This window comes from Phoenix dactylifera, chromosome 11, assembly GCF_051530095.1.
Source record: "Phoenix dactylifera cultivar Ajwa chromosome 11, Ajwa_hap1_PhDact_Kaust_v1.1, whole genome shotgun sequence".
Classification (NCBI taxonomy): Eukaryota; Viridiplantae; Streptophyta; class Magnoliopsida; order Arecales; family Arecaceae; genus Phoenix; species Phoenix dactylifera.
Genome location: NC_143200.1, coordinates 29828075 through 29841684, shown reverse-complemented (window position 1 = coordinate 29841684; position 13610 = coordinate 29828075). Strand labels below are relative to the sequence as shown.

At 38.9% G+C, this 13610-nt stretch overlaps 2 protein-coding genes across 8 annotated transcripts; both read left to right on the top strand.

Moving 5' to 3' along the window:
- Positions 1-1265: 1265 nt before the first annotated feature.
- On the top strand, positions 1266-8509 carry LOC103722613 (protein SHOU4-like). Of its 6 annotated transcripts, none has more exons than XM_008813223.6 (5): positions 1266-1628; positions 4640-5650; positions 7076-7231; positions 7515-7726; positions 8065-8509. In XM_008813223.6, exons 2-5 carry the CDS (start codon positions 4754-4756, stop codon positions 8255-8257), a joined length of 1458 nt encoding a protein of 485 aa, XP_008811445.3. In that variant the 5' UTR covers positions 1266-1628; positions 4640-4753; the 3' UTR covers positions 8258-8509. The 6 variants fall into 6 exon arrangements, 4 of the variants coding, with proteins under 4 accessions (XP_008811445.3, XP_008811447.3, XP_038983755.2 ...); XR_606495.6 differs by having other exon boundaries at positions 1362-1628; positions 7515-7949; XR_015971575.2 differs by having other exon boundaries at positions 1366-1808; positions 7515-7949.
- A 736-nt stretch (positions 8510-9245) lies between these two features.
- On the top strand, positions 9246-13121 carry LOC103722612 (Tautomerase/MIF superfamily protein). 2 transcript variants are annotated; one of them, XR_016397879.1, is made up of 4 exons: positions 9458-9711; positions 10322-10522; positions 12384-12604; positions 12711-13121. XR_016397879.1 is itself a non-coding variant. In XM_008813222.6 (3 exons), exons 1-3 carry the CDS (start codon positions 9601-9603, stop codon positions 12417-12419), a joined length of 348 nt encoding a protein of 115 aa, XP_008811444.3. In that variant the 5' UTR covers positions 9246-9600; the 3' UTR covers positions 12420-12654. The 2 variants fall into 2 exon arrangements, 1 of the variants encoding a protein (XP_008811444.3); XM_008813222.6 differs by lacking the exon at positions 12711-13121 and having other exon boundaries at positions 9246-9711; positions 12384-12654.
- The last annotated feature ends 489 nt before the right edge of the window (positions 13122-13610 follow it).

Here is a 13610-nt window from a genome sequence, read left to right as displayed (position 1 = left end):
TTGCCGTCAGCATTCATGGTGTTCATACCAATATTTATCAAAGATTTCCCTATAATTTAGTTGCATACCAATAATTGCCCATTTGCCCTATAAGCATGTGGATTGCATCACATTCAGCACACCAAAATAACCCTCGGCACAAATTAGTGTCCAGGGTTTATGGGAAGCTAGCCCACTTTCTTCAATGTTGAGTGAATTATGGTGCAAGGCCAGGTGTTTGTGTGGCTTCATGCACTAGATCAGATAATGAAGAGGAACAGAGAACCTCCTCTATCAAATGAAACTCAAATCTAACCCTGTTACTTATGTTGACCTGCAAGAGACATCAAGCCCCATCCCTACCAAAGCTATCTTTGTTAAGAACAGGTTATTTCCACAAACAAGACTTGACAAAAACTTGGTATAGGTCAATTCAACCAATGTAGAATATCAGTCACTTCACCAAACCTTTTTTTATTTTTTTTTAAGACCGGCTCCTCACACGGTCACCAAACCTCTTCACAAAATGTCCCATGCATTGGTAATACATTTTCCATGATTTTATTAAGATGTAATATTAATAAAATTTCGTGAATGGCTCAACCATGTCTAGAGCGCACAATCTCACATGTCTCATCTTAGGGTGTAAATGAATCAAGTAACTTGTGAGCCATTTGAGCTCGACTAGCCCGATTTGATTTGATTATTATCAAGTTCGAGTCGAGCTGGAGCAACTTGAATAGTTTTTCGGATCGAACTCGAGTAGCAAAATACTTGACTTGAAAGCTCGTGAGCCTTATGGGCTATATATTTTTAATAATATTATATTTATATTTATAATATATATTGTTAAGTTAATATTTTTAAATATAATAAATATATTTTTTATTTTGATTTAATTTTTATTTTTTTATATTCTGTAATTATGATCAAGGCTCGAATTAAAGCTCGAGTATAGCTCTGTTGATATTCGAGTGGAGTAACCGATCTTAAGTATTATTATTATTTTTAAGTTAAGTTGAGTTTGAACTCAGATCATGTTAAAGCTTGACGTGTCTTTGAAGTTCTAAGCTCAAATATTTTGAACCGAATCTAGCTCGAGCCTCTCGAGTGTCGATTTAGCTCGACCGCACCCTTAGTCACATCTTGGAGTCTCAAATGAGTGCCGAGTACAATGCCTTGTAGCCTGGTATTTCTCCTCTTAGCCTTCCAATTCCAACAAATACGGAGATGAATGTTGCCGTCGCTGCACCATTAAAACCCATGTGGTTTGTTCCTCATTTTTCTTTCCAGAATGTTCCATGTCACATAAAAGAGGAAAATATGCATGAGAGAATCTAAATAGTTTCATTAAACCCTTGGCCCCGGTTCGGTCATTTAACACTTAACAGCACGAGACTGTAGAAGCCCAGCCTTCCTCTCTTTATGTGCGTGTTTTTTTTTTTTGGTTTTGTTCCCCCTCTCTCTCTGCGCGCTTTTTGGAGCATTTTTGGGAGACAGCGCAGTGGAGGAAGAAAGGTAGTGCTCTCTTTCTCTATCTTCTCCGTGTGCGGCGATGGCGACTATGGCGGCTTCAGGCCATTTCCTTTCCCCCGCTGGATCTGCCGTTTCGCCCGGTTATCCGGCGCTCCGTCCGTTGGATTCTTGAGGTATGGAAATCTCTGTTTTCGGCCCGTTTTCTCGTCTTCAGGCTTCACTTGATGCTTTTTTTGATGGGGATTTGGATCTCCATGCTGGGCTCGGATCTGCTTCTACTGAGCTCGTTTCTGATGCGAATGGGAGTGCGCTTCTTTCTTTCGTCGTCGGTTTGGGATCTGGGGGTGGAGAAGGTGAGATTTTTTGGGGACCTGGGAGCCGCTTTTTAGGGTTTTAATCTCTATGTTTTTTGCTATGCTTTAAACCGGAAATTTGAAACGGGAATGTGGGTTTGTTTGGTGCCGCCATTGCGAATCTGGGGTCTTTGTCTGCGAGAATCTGCTGTGGAATTTTTCTTGGATTTGTGTGACTTCGTATAGATTTCTAGTGTTCCATTCTGTTTTCAAAGTGAAATTTGCTTCCTTTTACTCGTGGGTTCTGAATATTATATGGGTTTATGCCGTCTCCAGTGTTTCAGATGCTTGTCGGTTGGAAAAATGTGATGGGGAATGGAAGGGATGCCTCAGGTCTTCTTGCTCGTATTAGATCTGTGTTCAGTCTCCTCAACCTGATGTCATGCTCGTATTTGGTGCTTCTAAAATTTACTTGGCTTGATTTATATATTGAACCGAGAGTTTGATTTTATTTATTGCGCCTTGGGCACTTGGATTTTCTTTGGAGCTGTTGAAATGTAGAAAAGCTGATTTTTCCTCATTCAGCATATGATCTAGGGTGTCTGAATGCCTCATCTTAGAATTTAGATATCTTTAGAAAGAATTGGAAGTGTGGATCGGCACTGTCCGGCAAATGGTCCTTCCAGGATGCTCTGATGCCTCCCTTTGGAAAATATTTGAGGATATGATTCTGGGCACTCTACTATTGATCTTAATTGATATAGGATGTATTGTGTTAAATTTGGAGAAAGATGGTTTCCCCGTTTCACAGACGTAGAGAAATAGGAACTCAGGGCATTTTCAGCCTTGATGTAGAAAGTGCTGAGCTGTTTCATATAATTGCTGAATGTGGGGTTTCGGTTTTGACAATTTTTTGTCTTATGTCCTTTTCTTAGAACTAAAGTTTGATGTTAGTCTGACTGACCACTCTACATTATGTTATGCATGACCCCCTTTTTTTCTTCTGACGAGACATTAGTTATTAGAAAAATTGAATTTATATCAATCAGCATGGCTTTTAGCATTTCTAGCCTTGCCTGCTTTTCTCATGTTCAACAGAATGCAGTATGTTGATTTGATGTGACCTTGATGCTTTTTTTTGTCACAGAAATTAGGGCTTACTATTCTGGCTTTGATTTTTTGGAAGTAAGTCTCCATTAGGAAGGCAACCCTCATACTATTGCACTAAAGTAAAATACTTAAGCCACCCTTCAGTCCACCATGCACAGATGCCAGGGGGAAGAAGGGGGCGTAGTCCAGGTTCCTATGCATTCCAGGAATTTTATGAAAAATTTCAGTCAGTCCTTAAAGAGGATCTTTTTTATGCATATCCAATTGATTGAGCATCTATAGTAAGAAGTGTTTTCAATTGGTGTGAGCGAATAGGTTTCACCTTTTCTTTTTCCCACCTATCTATTATAACAGCTTAGAAGTTAGAATATTGTACTCATTCTCAGATAAAAAAAATAAAGATATGAGAAAGTTAAAAGGTATAAGATTGTTTTTTTTTAAAGTTCACTCATTTTTATTTATTTGAATTGATACATAATGTTGCTGTAGGACTCTTCGTTCACAGAAGTCATGGTTTATATTGTGGTTTTGGTTTCCCAGATCTTTAGAAACAATTTGCCCCATTGTTTAGGTGACCTTCAGGCCTTGATATATATTAAAAAGTTTTTCTCAAAGTTTATTCTTCTGTATCTTCTCTAAGACGAGATGTATCACTCTTGTAAGGATTGGTGAAGTTTTATGAAATTTGCACTGTTTCCAAAAAAAGCCAAATCCATACAAGCTACCCTTGAAGATATAATCTGCTAAATCTGGGTTAAAAGTTTTATATATTGCATTTTTTTTTCCATGATCAGTTTATGAGAGGCATTTCATCACATGAATAACTGGGATCAGTGAGGGAAATCAGGAAATAAGGGCAGGACAGGCAAAAGAGTAGCCTAGTTTTGATCAGCAATTTTGGATTTTCTGGTCTGCAGCCTTTCTTTTGGAACAGTTGAAAGGATCAAATTGATGGCAAATGCATCAAACCGGGGATTGGAAGTTTCCTCACTGCAAATATTCCTCAATGTTGTCTTATTTAATCTGTTTTAATTAGCTGGTTTAATTGGATGGATGGGCACTGAAGGACTATGCTGCTGGATGGGTTTGGAGGGGGGGGTTAGATTTACCAGTACATATACAAAGCATCTCATTCTGCAATATAGAAACATGAGTTGCTAATTATTTTGATACCATTTTAGTTTTTTGATGCTGTTGGATTTTGAAATTCATTGATACTATTATGCAGAGCAAGGTCCTTTTTTTGAATTTTGGGCAGGCAGTAAGCATGTTAGTTGGTATTCCAGATCTTTGTAGATCTGAGTTGCTATTGCGTGAAGTTTTTCTTTTTCTTGATGAACATTTGGGTTCTCGATATCTGGATTTATATGTTAAAGTTAAGTGATTGCTTTGAACCTTTTCCTTCTTTGACTTTCTATTCCTGGTTCATTTTTCGTTTCGGGGCAAATCTACATCTTAACAATTTAGGTGGATGTCAGCTGGTTTAGCTGTTCAAAATGTTCATACATTAGAGACTAGAACTTGCTGGAGATGGAAATGTTGAGCGATGGACATGTCCACTGGAAGATGTTTTGTTTTTTTTGATCCCTCAGATCCATACTATATAAGCTTTAGTTTAGCTAGAATTACAAGCCTCATCCTATCACCTATAAGCAATTTTTCTTTCCTTTTTTTTTTTTTTGCTTTTCCTACTGGTTTGTTTTTCAATGTTTTAAGAGTATTCTTGTTCATAGATTTGTTTATGTTATGATTATGAGCTTCAAGTATTTTCTTCCCCCCAGACTACCCTTGAGTGCTTCATCAAGGAGCTGTCGTACTAGAGTATCTTGAAGTCACCGCTACAGAGTTTTGTGTTCTTCCAATCAGGATCAAGTGAATTGTATCAGCTAAGCTTGATGGGTTCCAGATTCCCATCACATCAGCTCAGCAATGGCCTGTATGTTTCAGGCCGGCCTGAGCAGCCGAAGGAGAAGCCCCCAACAATGAGCTCTGTAGCCATGCCATACACTGGTGGAGATATTAAAAAATCTGGTGAACTTGGAAAAATGTTTGACATTCCTGTGGATAACTCAAAGTCAAGGAAATCTGGTCCTATTACAAATGCTCCTTCAAGGGTTGGATCATTTGGAGGTGCTGCTCATTCAGGGCCTGTCATGCCTCACTCTGGTGGTCGGTCTAACTATTCATCTGGTCCAGTTTCATCCGCAGGAATTCCAGTTACTGGGACCTCAAGTAGACAGAAATCCAGTTCTGGACCTCTTAACAGACACAGCGATTCAGTCAAGAAATCATCTGGTCCTCAATCTGGAGGAATCGCACCAATGGCTCGCCAAAATTCTGGTCCCCTTCATGCAGTGCTTCCAGCCACAGGACTCATCACGTCTGGACCAATATCAGGGCCATTAAATTCATCTGGTGCCCCCCGAAAAGTATCTGGCCCTTTGGATTCCACTGGGCCAGCCAAGCTACATAGCACTTCCATTGCACACAACCAAGCTGTCACTAATCTCAGCCAAGAGGTTGACAATTCTCTCAAGAGCAATTTCCCCAAAACAATATTGTGGGCTATGATTCTTCTGTTTGTGATGGGGTTCATTGCTGGTGGATTTATTCTTGGAGCTGTTCACAATGCTATTCTTCTCATTGTTGTTGTCGCTTTCTTTGGTGCTGCTGCTGCACTTTTCATTTGGAATACTTGTTGGGGAAGAAGTGCCATGATAGGGTTCATTGCCCGCTATCCTGATGCTGAGCTAAGAACTGCAAAAGATGGTCAATATGTCAAGGTCTCTGGGGTATGTAGCTTCCTTAGTCACACTGAAGGACTTCTTTTGTTTGAAATTGATGTTTTACTGATTGAATGGAATCCAACTTTCCGCTGCAAGTGTTTTCTTTTTGGCTTGACCTGGCTTCTTCAATTCTTCCATACCTTTGAGTCTGTAAACTTCAAGGTTCTTTATTCTGATGTTTTGATTTTTTTACCTGCTTTTTTTGTTTTATTTTATACCTGAAGCTATGTGAATTGCCAGTTCTTAATTTGCTACACTTTTTTGCTTATGCTCCTTTTATACATGTACAGCAAATATGATCAAAAGATAATGAACACCTGTTTAGCATGCATGGATGGATAATTACTGCAAACTTATGTTGCTATCCGATATATGCATGTATATGTTTATAGGCTCTGAGGACGTTTACTTATTATTACCCATCCAACTTGCCTGCTAAACTATCTGAAGAGGCTTAAGTTCTTTATCATATCGGTGATTGACACAACTCATCTAATGAACTGTTTTTTTTAAAGTTCATCTGTTAAATATAGAAACAAAGGATGTTCAAGCTACCAAGTTCTTAGATTCTCATCCAGCTTGATATTATTATACTGTGAAGCTTTGCAGATGTTAAGATGTTAAGCCTATGAAAAACTACCAACTGGATAGTTGCTCTTCGCCTAGAGTTTTGCTTGGTGAGTCCGTATCCTGACTGAGTTTTGCTTGAGCCTGTGGGATGTCTGTTAAATGGGAATAAAATGTAATCTGATTAGAGTGTCTGATGGAAATATCGCTATGTTGCATTGAAGATGCAAATAAGGTTCAAATTGCATGAAAACTTGGGTTTTTGTGCACCTTGTATAATATACCGTACCAGATCCATGACTTCAGGAAAGTTGCACGCTGGTATGACATACCCTTCATACTCTTTCTGGAGTACCCAGAGTAAAGTTCAGATTTTAATCATTTTATGTTTCTGAAAAATAACACTTCAATCTTAACATCAAATTTCAGTCTTGTTTGGGTAACTAGACACCTCATAACTATGGAAACAAATACCTTTTGGTGCCAAAAAAATACAGATTTTCTGATTTATTTAATGATTGTTGATGCCTATAGTCCAACAATTTGCTCATAGCCTCTTGTTCTGGATTTATTTTAGCAAATGCTGTCTGCTGGGCTGGTGTTTTCTGACCTCAATATCTCGAATTCTGTTATCTGCCCTTTCTGTTAAAATGATTTGAATGCCTGGCATGTTGTTGCAGAACTGCTTTCTTTTATGAGGTGTTGTGGCATAAGGCTGCTCATTTTTATGACCAATGCTATTTGTTATAAAATTAGATTAATGATAATTTGAATATCGTGGAGCTTGTTAAGGTTTGTTATCTTTATGTTTTCTCCTATTTCTTTCATGACTTAAAATAATATTATGTTTTAAAAAAATTGCAGGTGGTTACCTGTGGAAACATTCCCCTGGAGTCATCCTTCCAAAAGGTGCCCAGATGTGTGTACACATCTACAAGTTTATATGAATACAGGGGTTGGGACTCTAAGGCTGCCAATCCCCATCATCGCTGTTTTACTTGGGGGCTTAGATCAATGGAGGTGAGCAAGTTAGGTTAGGATTGTTGTTCTTGTCAGTGTATCATGCAGGGTTAAGCTTCTTGTGGAGAGCACCAGTGCAATTCAATGGCCATGGTTAAACATGTGGATGGAATTATTAAACTGTAGTGTCATGCACATCATGCAGTGCCCTTTCGTCATATTAAACAGACTCTTTTAGTTGTGTGCAGAGATGATTGCATAAATCTGTTATTGTTAAGAACTTCGAGGTGCCATGGGTTAGTTTGAGTTGGACCTTTCTAAATTTGTCTTTCATTTTTTGCAGAGACATGTGGTCGACTTTTACATCTCTGATTTTCAGTCAGGATTACGAGCACTGGTCAAGACAGGCTATGGTGCAAGAGTGACTCCATACGTTGATGAGTCCATCGTTGTTGACATTAATCCAAACAACAAAGATTTGTCTCCTCAGTTTCTAAGGTGGTTGGGGGAGAGGAACCTTTCAAGTGATGATCGTGTGATGCGCTTGAAAGAAGGGTAATTGGAGCCTTCTAAGATATTTTAAATTTAGTAGCTCTGTCTGTTTCTTTTCTTTATTCAGCGAAGACTCAAGCTTCCTGACTCCCTGTGCTACAAAACTTCTGGACAAGATCTCTAATATCTGGGAGTCTTATTCTGGATATGTTAATATATTTTCTAGAAACCTACACTTCAATCATTAGTGGAGTTGGGGAGGCACACATGAACACTGAGAGTTATGGTAAAAGAGAACAATGTCAATCATCATATTGATGGCTATTTAATGTACATGGGTGAGAACAAATTATCTAGGCAGACATCTTGAAACTAACAACTGCTTCGTCACTTTCCTCTAGGTATATCAAGGAGGGAAGCACTGTGAGCGTAATGGGGGTTGTCCAAAGAAATGACAATGTCTTAATGATTGTTCCTCCATCAGAGCCAATATCTACAGGATGCCAGTGGGCCAAGTGTATACTTCCTGCAAGCCTTGAAGGAGTAGTTTTGAGATGTGAAGACACTTCAAAGATCGATGTCATACCAGTATAGCAAGTGCAATGTTGGTTCGGTGGTGATCCGGCGTATGCCACTTCCAGGGTTTGTTGCCGGGCAATGATTTATGATATTAAGTTGGAGGTGTTTTTCTTGGCTTCTATTGTATAGCTTTCTCTGGTTTTTCCTTCCTTTTTTTTTATTCAGTAGGCTCAAAAGCTTTTGTAACAAGGATCTGTTGATGTGTTTCAGAAAGTAGACAATGTGACTTGGGCATATGCTAGAAAATATTTGAGCTATTGTCTGAAATCAGATTTGGCCCATCTCTCCTCTCCTCTCCTCTCTCTCTCTCTCTCTCTCTCTCTCTCTCTCTCTCTCTCTCTCTCCCTCCCTCTCCCTGAGATGATGGACATGGTTTATAAGATGCTTAGACGGACAACAGATGTAAGCTCATGGGCATGTAATCGAATTTTCATGACGGTGGTGGGAAGCATTTTGTAGCGGGACAGGCAATTAATATTGTTCTCGTTCAATTGGTACACTTGCATGCTGTCTATTTAGCTGAAGCAATTGTTGTGTTATTGAACTACCATAAAACCACCCCCTCTTAGAGCTCGGTAAAAGCGAGAGCTATTATCTTGCCAGATTGGTTGGAGAAGTATAATTCATGGCATTTATTGGGAGAAGAGGAGCCAGGTAATTGTTGGTACAATATTCTGGTCTCTATTTTTCTTCTGATATTAGTCAAATACTGGGTTTCACTGCATAATTTTTTTCTGTTCAAATGTTCTGATTTTGTGTTGTGGAGATTCATCGGTGGCTGAGAATGCTATAATTAGATTCATTCAATGTGTTTTCTTCCTTCCTTGGGACATTTCCACTGTCTATATTCTGTAGGCTGCTTGCTTTTCTCGTCAGGTCTCAAGTAAGGGATCATCTACAAAGAACTACTGACATTATCAGAATTAAGAAACATTGCCTTGTTGACAGAAAGAAGATTACACTCCAGAATATAACAACATCGAGATTTGCTGTCGCATATCTTGTCCCACACAGACGGCAGACAGCCATTTTTTTTGTGGGGGGGGGGGGGGGGGGTGCGCCAAGACGCACCATAGGATAACTTGAGTGCCTATATTGCACACGGTAGCTAGAATTTCTCCTTCACTCGAGGCGTTCCACGTTTTGATTTGGAACCTGAACTCGCGCCCGGTCCTCGGACCCGGTCTAGTTTTGCTCCAGCCCGCGTCTACCGGACCCGTTATGGTACTGGCCTCCGCCAACAGCTATCGGCTGAGGTATCTTATCTGTCTACCAGATTCCTTCGACTCGAAGTGCGGCGGAGTTGGGCTCGGCGGCCAACGCGTTCCGCTTCGGAAGCAAGCAACCAGAAAGAAGAGATGCCGACGTTGAACCTGAGCACCAACATGCCGGTGGACGCCGTGATAGCCTCCGACATCCTCAAGGACTGCACCAAAGCCGTCGCCAAGATCATCGGCAAGCCCGAATCCGTGAGAAAGCTCGACAATCTCTCTTCTACTCCTCTCCTTTTAGCTTTTTTTTTTGTTTGTTATTTCATCGTTATTTAGATGTACTATCACATGTTTGATGAAATTACTCAGTGAGAGTGAGATTACTTCTTTGATGGGTTCCCTCTCTGTTTTGAGTAATGCCGCCTGCATCTAATTTCTCAATTTATTTATTTATTTCTTCTTGCTAGCTAAATCGGTGAATCTGTGACAGTGGGACACTAGAAGTGAGTTTTCCTGAAAAGATTTTTTTTTTATTGGATTTCCAGTTTGTGATAATTTAATCATGATGGTAGGTTGTGGTTTTATAGTCTTACTTTGAATTGTTTTCTCCTTCCAAAGTTATGGTTTTGGTCAGTTTACTCTGAATGGGAGTAGGTTTTCTCATATTCATGTTATCACTCATTTTGTTCCCATTTGTAGTATAAGACACTCTCAGCAACAATCTCCCAGCTGGGATGTTGTCAATATGAAGCATATCGTACTTTTCATTTTTTATGTGCCTATGTTCTCCACTTCATCATTATGAGCACAATTTCTTGTGTGTTTAATTTAGCTTGCTTTTTGAATTCTATTTTTTGTCGGTGGTTAGTATGTGATGATTTCAATAAATGGAGGAGTGCCTATGGCTTTTGCTGGAAGTGAAGAACCAGCAGCATATGGAGAAGTCATATCCATTGGGGGGCTTGGTCCCAGCGTGAATGGGAAGCTAAGTGCAACTCTTGCTGAAATTCTTGAAACCAAGCTGTCGGTGGATGGTTCCAGGTTTTATATCAAGTTCTATGATGTGCAGGTGAGCGAGTGATCCGAGTTCCATTTTGACTTCGATATCTCTTTCCACTTCTTTAATATGGGGCTCGTAATTTTCTAGAACGTTACTTCTATTTTGTAAGTTTCTCTAATTTGATATGAGATCGCAGGGGCTTAGTCATGTATGGTGTTTCTAGAAACTAGTTGTGTGACCTTAACCCTTTCTTTCCCTTTGTTCTTAAGGAACTAGTTGCACTTAATCATATTCTTTGGTCAATGTCTTAAGTCTTCTTAAGGTGGGGCTCATAGCTTCTTGTTGGTATCAGGAGTAAGCAATGCATGTAAAATGCATCATATGCATGCAAGGAACTAATCTAAATTGCATAATTGTTTGTGGTGTGGCTAAATGGGGTTAGTGATAAATGATTTAAAGAGAACCATAAAGGAAATATGAAAATGCTGACAGAAAGATACGAGAATTATATGAAATTTGAGAGCGATAATAGTTGAAGTGCAGGAGAAACTAAAAATCAGATTAGGTTCTGCATGCGGCAGCCAAGTGGCGGAGTAAGTAGCCAACTTGAGCTTGTGGAACTGTGACTTAAGCAGAAGACCTGTTTATTTGGCTCAACCTCTTCAGAGTGGCCATGAGAAAATGATTCCCATGGTTTCAAGGACTGGAAGCAATGAGTTTAGGTTAATGTTGTATGGTCTATAGGTGACTTGGAGATTAGGGACGGGTAAAATTTTAGGTATAGAAATCAACTGATGTAAAAAGGGTGAGAATAAAGTCTCTTCTTTCTCAATTATGTTAAGTAAAGAATAATGTCTAGAATAAGTTTCATAAAAAATAATGGAGTACAAACGAGCTCTGATGATTGGAACATTCTCAAAATTTAAATACTTACATTATAAAGGAGTGCACAACATAACCATCTAAAATTATTCCAGAACCATCGGCAACATTCATGCTCTAAGTCATCTTGAAGCTTCAGTCTAATGCATAAATTTATGATTTTAATATGGGAAACAATGTTTTAAAGCTTCATAGCTATAAGCTTGTGGAATGTTGAGCTGTAATTGGTTCTGGCTGCCTTTCTCCATCTTTACTAATTGTAGGAAAATATCGTAGTATTGTGTTATTATATACCAATCATCGCTGTATTATTCCAAATCATCACTGTATTATTCCAAACATGAGTCACCCAAATCTTGTATATGGTTTATTACAAATGGTTGATGCGATGCTTAGATTGTTTTATGTTTTGTATCATATACTCTTGTGCTATTCTGCATATCAAAAGATCTTGGGAGTTTTTTCACTTTCACCTGTAGTTCTCTCTAACTTATCATGCTTTTAGACTTGTCTGAACACAAAGTCCATGTGATCTGCATATCCACCATCTTACTATTGCCAAGTATGAATACAAATCCTCCAAGCAACTGTTGTCATGTTGGTTTGTTTTCTACCTATTGGTAGGAGCACTTTACTCAAAAACTTTTAGTACAAATTCGACCTCAAATAACTAATCTTGCACTATCAATCAATTGGGGCACATTTACCATTCAACAGCAGCTAAAATAACCTTTCATCATGTAAGACCTACATGCTTAATGTTGCCATCAAAAAGTGATCCCATGGGTTATTCCTAATCCATCTTGTAAACTGAAATATTATGTTCTTCGTGCAATTTTACATAATTCTTTCTTTCTTCCTGCCTAGATAAAGGCAAGTGAATTATGCGCAAGTCAATATTTATGCTATAGAGTTTTGCTTGCAAAATCATTTTCATATAAGCTGGTATAATCATGACTTTTTATCCCAGTTTGCAGAATTTACTAGATTTCTTCCTATTCCCGTTTGTTTAAGTCCTGATTACTTGCATGATTTTCTACCCTCACAGCGCTCCTATTTCGGCTTCAATGGCTCTACGTTTTGAGCAAGCAGGCCATCTGCCAGAGATCCCATCTCCTTTCTGGGCAAGATCAGTGTTCTTGCTGTCATTTAGTCTTGGTTCTTATGTAACTTTTTGTACTTCTATACTCCCCCCCCAAAAAAGAAGAAAAGAACAGTTATTATCTGGACTGTCAGCAACATATTCTGCTGCAGCTGAACTTTATTGATGTTCGTATGGAACTTTTGCCTTCTTAGTTGTCACTCAATATTATAGTTTAGCCCTCGCAGTTGTCACTTAAATGATTAAATTTATTCGTGGTGTCTGTTTATGTAGCTCTGCAACTAGCATATGAGAAGGGTGAGTGTCTTTTTTCTAAGTTGTTTGATTAAAGTTCAGACTCAGAACCTGCAGATGAAGGAGTCTATGAAGGCCTTCCACCTGCAATAGCCAACAAAGATCTTGTCAGCTAAATATCTCGGTGGGAGATGGCAAAAGTGGATCTAATTTCCTAATCCTTGACCACAGCAGTAAGGTGCCAGCTAAATTGCTGGCCAAAGCTTTTGGTTGTGCCAGAAATCTCCCATTATATAGCCCATAATTGTATCAACAGGACTCATCCATGTAAGGCTGAAGACTAGTTTTTTGGAATCTCCAATTTGCTTGTTTGACTTGACTACAAACTAAGGTTTATTGAACTTGGATTGATGATTAATGTTTATCTGAAAATTTTACCTTTTTATGATCTACTGATAGCTTGGTGCTGGCCATTGTTTCTCAAATTGTCACTGTTCTGGTGACCTGAGTTTGGAGCTCTCTGGCTGGTGTACGAGAGGATTGACTACCTATTCAAGTGGTTACACATCATATTCAAACCTTCTTAGCTACACTTTGTTTGCAGTTCAAGTAGGCCTTCCATCTGCAATTCAAGCAGTCCTGCAATTGCCACCGAGGCTGGGTATAGCGAGGCGAGGTTGTTTGAGTACAGATACATCTGTAGAAGCTAGAAAATAAAATTTTAAAAACTTAAAAAGAAAGATTTGTTAAGAAAATCGATAATGTAGATTCTGTACGGTTTGCCATGTACGATATACTATTAGTTTCCTTGTAAATTGAAAATGTCTCTCTCATTGACATTAAAGGAATAAGGGCGTCTTTCGTGCAAAAGAAGATGAACTTTCATAGCACGAAAACCTCATTTGGATCATCAGCCGTCAGCTTTGAGATGTTTGTAGA